The following is a 6651-nucleotide window of genomic DNA, read 5'->3' as shown; positions in this document are numbered from 1 at the left end:
GACCAGCCTGGTCTACAAGAGCTAGTTCCAGGACAGGCTCCAAAGCTACAGAGAAACCCTGTCTCAAAAAACCAAAAAAAAAAAAAAAATTGACTACAGAGTGAGTTCATGGACAGCCTGGGAGATCCCAGAAAAAAAAAACCACAAAGAAAGAAATTAAGGGAGTATAATAAATATTATGTTCATATAATATGCATATATACATACCTCCTCTGCTTCCTTCCCTTCCTCCATTGCTCCTTCCCCCTTGATCTCTACCCAAAATAATCCCAGCATCACCTTCTCCCAACCCAGCCCAGCAATAATCACCCCCACATCTGGGAGTTAAGCATGGCTTCTTGATAGCAGCACTCTCTTGGGTGGACTCTTCTTTCTAGAGGCAAGCACTCTCATTTAAGAGAGGCTTCATGACTCAGTTTTAGCTACAAAACCTTGCAGTTCTTTTAAGAGGTTCTACCACGAAACACTTAAATGTTGTTGATGAAAAGCTGACTGCAAACTTTTTGGTGGTGGCAGGGACCTTGAAACAACATGTGGCAATAAACATGGCTCCAGTCAGTACCTCTTCCATGAGGCTAGACTGTCAGAAAAAAAGCTAAGGAATGGGCTGGATCCAGCCATCAAAGACATGGCTTTAATCCTAGCCATATCACTTAGCAAATTAAAGACTCGTGTGGTAAAAAAGAGAGATACAGTAAAGATAGTTCCAGACCAAAAAAAAAAAAAAGCCTCTAAACAATTTACAGTGTGTTTAAAAACATATGCAGGCTTTGGAGAAAAAAAAAAAGGATAAGTTCTTAAAAGAAAAAAGAAAAAAAGAGTTGGGTGTATTGGCACACACCTTTAATCCCAACACTTGGGAGGCAGAAGCAGACAGATTTCTGTGAGTTCAAGGTGTGGTAGCATGTACCTCTAATCCCAACACTTGGGAGGCAGAGGCAGACAGATCTCTGTGAGTTCAAGGACAACCTGGTCTACAGAGTGAATTCCAGGACAGCCAAAAATATACAGAGAAACCCTGTCTCAAAAAAGCCAAAAATTAAAAATAAAAGAAATAGAGGTTAAAATAAAGCCACATAAAGATGAAAAATCACAGAGAGTCTGGATACTGTATGTTATTGTGTTGTCTTTAAATTGTTTGATGACTGAGGGAGGAGCAAAAGCTGCTAAAAGATATTTGATTATAAATGCTGCTGGATTAATCAAATATATACATATATGTGTATGTATGTGTGTGTATATATATGTATGTATATATATATGTAATTCTTTGACTTTAAAATTTAAGTCAAAAGGTATGTTACTTTGTTTTTTTTTAATATTTATTTATTTATTATGTATACAATATTCTGAATGTATGCCTGAAGGCCAGAAGAGGGCGCCAGACCTCTTTACAGATGGTTGTGAGCCACCATATGGTTGCTGGGAATTGAACTCAGGACCTCTGGAAGAGCAGGCAATGCTCTTAACCACCGAGCCATCTCTCCAGCCCAAGGTATGTTACTTTGGAGAAGAGGTTTTGCTTTTGTTTGCACAGGCAATGAGGGACTGTGGATTCATTCTGCATTAAGAAAAATCAGGTTTGACCAAGGAAGACCACCTGAGAAATCTCCTATAGGAGGAATGGCCCAGATGTCTGAGTTCTGCATCCAGAATAGTTCAAAGACTGCTGCCTGAGATGATCAAGCCTCACAAGATACTCCAGTCAGGACTTGATCATAATTCTAAATTTTCTTTAGGTCCCCCATAAGATTATCAGCACCCCCAATCAACAGGAAGTATCCTGGAAAACTATGCCCACATTCCCAAAAAAATGGATTATGGATGTTTGCCTTTGTTTAGAATGTTAGTTACAAGTTATTATGAATAATGACCAGTAGAAAAGCTAAGCAAAGGAGATTCAATTCAGAGTTCTTGTTTAAATAAGGGGAGGGGTGTGAGGGCCTGCCACTTGTATTATTTTTAATAAAATGCTGATTGACCAGTAGTCAGGCAGGAAGTATAGGCGGGGCCATGAGAACAGGAGAATTCTGGGAAGAGGGAAGGTTCAGTCTGGAGTTGTCATCCAGACATAGAGGAAGCAAGATGTGACTGCCTCATTGAAAAAGGTACCAAGCCACATGGCTAACACAGACACGAATTATGGGGTAATAAAGTTATAAGAGTTAATAAGAAGCCTGAGCTAATAGGACAACCAGCTTATGATTAATGTAGACCTCTGTGTGATTTCTTTGGGACTGAATGACTACAGGAACCAGGCAGGACAGAAACCTCAGTCAACAACATACCTCCTGTTTCCATCCATTCCTCCATTGCTCCTTGCCCCTTGATCTCATCCCAGTACCACCTTCTCCCAACCCAGGCCAGCAATAATCATCCTCACATCTAGGCTATGACGCCAAGAGAGCATTAAATGTTAACATCATAGGCAATATCCGTTTAAATAAAGGACATTACCTGCAACATTTCGCTCCACCAACCTCACAACATGTTTTCTCTATTCCATGATTTTTCAAAATGTATTTTTCAATGTGGGAGAAAGAGAGGCGCCATGTCTTGCCTTTAATTTCAGAAAGAAAAACAGCTATTTTACTACAAGAAGCCATATGTAAACAATACAATATTTACATTTAGATCATACAGTAAAATATCATTCTGAAGATATTTAACAGGAAGACAGACCAAAAGAAGTGAATAGATACTCAAAGTAATTATTAAAATAAATATTATGCACCAAAAGTGGGTTTGAGGAAAATTCAGAATTCAAAACTTAATATACTTAGCCAAGATCAGATATATTATCTCTTATATTGTGCTAAGTTCATGTCATTAATATTTTGCTTCTCTGGTGGTTTAACTCCCCCCAGAATCTTTCAAGATGCTTTGATTTGCAGAGATGAGCTGCTAAGCAGGTTTAAAGAGGCTCTGAAACTAACACAAGATCACAGAGCTGGTCAAGGGAAAGCCTTGAGATTCAGAACCACAACAGTGTGAGTCCAAGCAGCACTGTCTTTGCTTAAAAAGAAACACAACTTAGTATTCACTATGTAGCTGAGATGACCTGAATCTCCTGTTCCTCCGTCTCTTGCCTCTGCTGCTCCCCTCTTGGCAATAGTACAAAAGCCATGCATTTCTCAAGCCTAGCTAGCCATGCTCATTTTGTGATCTATTTAGTCTCATGGCTCTGGAAATACCCGCACACCGTGGACTGTTGATCTTGTGCTGCCTTTGTATGTAACACTAATGATCCTTTTATATTCTTCCCAATGATCTTTACATTTAACAAACCTTGAAAACTATTTCCAACTTTGGCATCCTTGGGCACAAGATAAAATGGCTCTCGTCTTAAACTGGTCCTCATTTTTGTGCCAAGCCAGTTTTTGATGGGTAGTCCTTCTTTGGTGCTAATAGGCCAGCTGCTTTTTGATTCCAAAGCCAGAATTATATCCACAGATATTTCTTCTGGGTTTCTGATCAGAAGTGTTACAGCAGGGCTTCCTGGTTTTTCCTCCTCCACACAGATATCGCTGTCTGTTTACACATATTGAAGAAAGAAAGGGTTGATCAATTTTCTCTGGAAATATGGGAAAGTTACAAAACTGTAATTTAAAATCCATAGCCTAAGCTCCAATTAACATCAACTTCAATATACAACTACACCCCATGAGGCATAGTGTTTTAGCATGTAACCAATAGCTATCTGGAGACACTGTCAGGATTCTATCCAGGACCTGTGGTGAAGCATTTCTAAAGACTTTGGATTGGGGAGTGTTGTAATTAGTTTTCATTTAGAATTTTAAGTGGTATTTAAAGAGAAGTCACATAGCAACAGGAAAGAGAGCAGTAGAGCAGGCCACAGCTACAGTCGAGCAGAGAGATCGTGAGTATCGAGAAACGGTAGAAGTGAGAGCGGTAGTGCTTGCCCAGTGTGCACAAGATCTTGAGTTCAACCCCCCCCCAAAAAAAATGTTTTCAAGGCCAGCCTGCATTGTTTAATAATACCTCATCTCTAAATAGACAAACATATATTCTCAAATCAAGAGGGCACCAAGTCTGTGAGCTAAGGAAGGAAGGCAGATAGATGCCTTTGATGTGATTGCAGGAGTCTGTCCTATAAAATGGTGGACATTTCTATTTCCCAAAACAAAACAAGCAGGAGGAAGAAAGACTGAGCAAAGGGGAGCTCAGCATGAGCTTGCTGGGAGTGTTGGTGTAAAGTTTTAATGATAGCATTCAAGGGACAAGGCCGACCTGGTCTACATAGTGAGCGGGTACTACACAGGTCAGCCAGGGTTCCATAGTGAGATCCTGTTTCTGAAGACAGATGGACAGATGGATGAACAGATAGCAGGAGTGCTCGATGTCCATGTGGAGACAGTAGGGTGGTTGGTTCAGGGAACTCTGGAAGGTGGCAGTACACTACTCCAAGAAAAGACTTCTGGAGTGCCCACAGAGCGGGGAGAGGGAAAGAGAGGTTGGGGAGAGAGACAGAGAGATACACTCATGGGTGCGTGGAAGAGGGAGAGGCCATCAGAGGAGATCAGGAGAGGAAGGTATGTGAGTAAAACAGCATCTAGTCTGCAAGAAACCAAACCAAAAATCTCACCTTTGATTTCTTTAACTTCTTCTTTGATGATTTCCCTAAACTTTGACAGCATCTTGGAAGCTGATAATATTTCCTCTTCTAAAAAGTGACTCAGAGGATTTCCTCTTGGAATTCTTTTGAACTTCACAAGATAAAAAGCACCAGTGTCATGATACTCCTGCAGATCGATTCTGGGAACTTCCAGCTTAAACATTACATCAAATTCATTAGGAGCAGAAATCTAAGGGATAGGAAACATTAAAATATTTTCTTGTAAAATATTTCCAAACAATTGCAATTTTTGGTGGAAATTTCACTTGAGACTCTGCATGTGAAAAAGCAATCAAAAAGCAAGATCCCACCTAGCCTTGGTGATACACACATTTCAGTCCAGCACTTGGGGATGCACCCATTTCATTCCAGCACGCGGGAGACAGAAACAGGTGGATCTTTATGAGGTCTCGGACAGCCAGGACTACATAGAAACCCTGTCTGTAGTAGGGGGAGAGAAGAGAGAGAAAGAGAGAGAGAGAGAGAGAGAGAGAGAGAGAGAGAGAGAGAGAGAGGAAGAAAGGCAAGATCCACAATATGTATCCCTTCTCGGAATTGGACCACCACACCTGAGAACAGGTAATCCCTATTACTATACACAACACTATCAGTTTTAGATTATAGATTCTCTCAATTTTTTTAAGCACAAGCAATAATGTTTGTTTCATTTGTTTTAAAATAGGGTCTTACTCTGTAGCCCAGACTGTCCTGGAACACATGGCATAGCCCAGGCTAGGTTTAAACTCAAGTTTGGTTCCTAACATCCACATCAGGCAGCTCACAGCCACCTGTAACTGCAGTGCCAAGTACCATGACACTCTCTCCTGGCCTGCACAGGTCCCTGTACACAGGGTACATATAAACTCACATATATACATAAATAGCATATAAGTAATTTCTCTAAATAAAAGCCTTTCCACAAAATGAACTCTAGTCTTGGACTGCTTCTCTGGCAAACTGTTCCAACACAGAAAACAAACAAAAAAAACCATAAAATTTACATATCAAAACCCTAGGACTAGGGGTTAATCCCAGCATTCAGGAGGCAAAAACAGGTAGATCTCTGTTGAATTGACACCACCCCAGTCTACCTAGTGAATTTCATTCAGGCAGGGCTATAGTGAGATTCTATCTCAAAACACAAAGTCACCAAAAATATTTTTTAATGAAATTAAAGCCGTTGTGGTTACCTTTTTTTTTTTTTTTTTTTAGGTTTTGAAGACAGGGTTTCTCTGTAGCTTGGACTCTGACCTGTAACTCGCCCTGTAGACCAAGCTGTCCTCAAACTCACTGAGATCCGCCTGCCTCTGCCTCCATAGTGCTGGGATTACAGGTGTGACACCCAGTGTGACATTACTTTTATATCACAAATATAAAATCATACACATTGCAGCCACCCTCCTGCCACAGTGGTCACAGAATTGTGCATTGAGGTGACACACACCTATAATCCTGGCCCTTCGGAAACTGAGGTAAGAGAATCAAAAGTTTGAGAGACCAGCCTGGGCTACACAGTAAAATCCCATCTAAAACCAAAACAAACAATAAAACTCTTTTTCATGTTCTCAACAACAATCATAATGAACACTTTTCCAAATTAAATACCACGGAGAGCTAAGGAGAGAGCTCTGGGAGACGGTTTTGCTCAGCGTGCAGGAAGGCCTGGGTTCCATGCCCAGTACTGTATAAACTAGGCATGATGAGGGTGTATTCCCGGCACTAGGGAGGCAAGTCAGTAGGATCATCCTTGGCTAGACAATGCGTTAGAGGCCAGCCTGGGGTACCTGAGACCCTGCCATAAAGTAGTAAAGTGACTCCATCCACTCAGCCATAACATGGTCATCATCCGCACTGGGTGCAGACCTTCCAGTGTGATTGCTTCAATCACATAGCCTCTCTACCAGAACTCAGGAGGAGCCGAGTTCCTCCAAAGCGAGTGTTAGGAGAAACTAGCTATCCATATTGGTCTGTACGATAACTGAATGAATGCGAGAGAGAGAGAGAGAGAGAGAGAG

General features: G+C 41.0%; 1 protein-coding gene across 1 annotated transcript in view; it reads right to left on the bottom strand.

Annotated features, from left to right (window-relative positions):
- The window catches only part of Cgas (cyclic GMP-AMP synthase), an 8640-nt gene that overhangs the window by 1137 nt on the left and 852 nt on the right, over positions 1-6651 (bottom strand). Inside the window, exons 2-4 of the mRNA XM_005347698.1 lie at positions 4607-4826; positions 3289-3531; positions 2458-2560 (exon numbers count right to left, since the gene is read on the bottom strand). Coding sequence (XP_005347755.1) covers positions 2458-2560; positions 3289-3531; positions 4607-4826 — 566 coding nt within the window. The remainder of the gene's footprint in view (positions 1-2457; positions 2561-3288; positions 3532-4606; positions 4827-6651) is intronic.

This window comes from Microtus ochrogaster, chromosome 5, assembly GCF_000317375.1.
Source record: "Microtus ochrogaster isolate Prairie Vole_2 chromosome 5, MicOch1.0, whole genome shotgun sequence".
NCBI classification, from domain to species: Eukaryota; Metazoa; Chordata; class Mammalia; order Rodentia; family Cricetidae; genus Microtus; species Microtus ochrogaster.
Note: the sequence above shows the minus strand (reverse complement) of the source record. Positions and strands in the feature narration are given on the sequence as shown.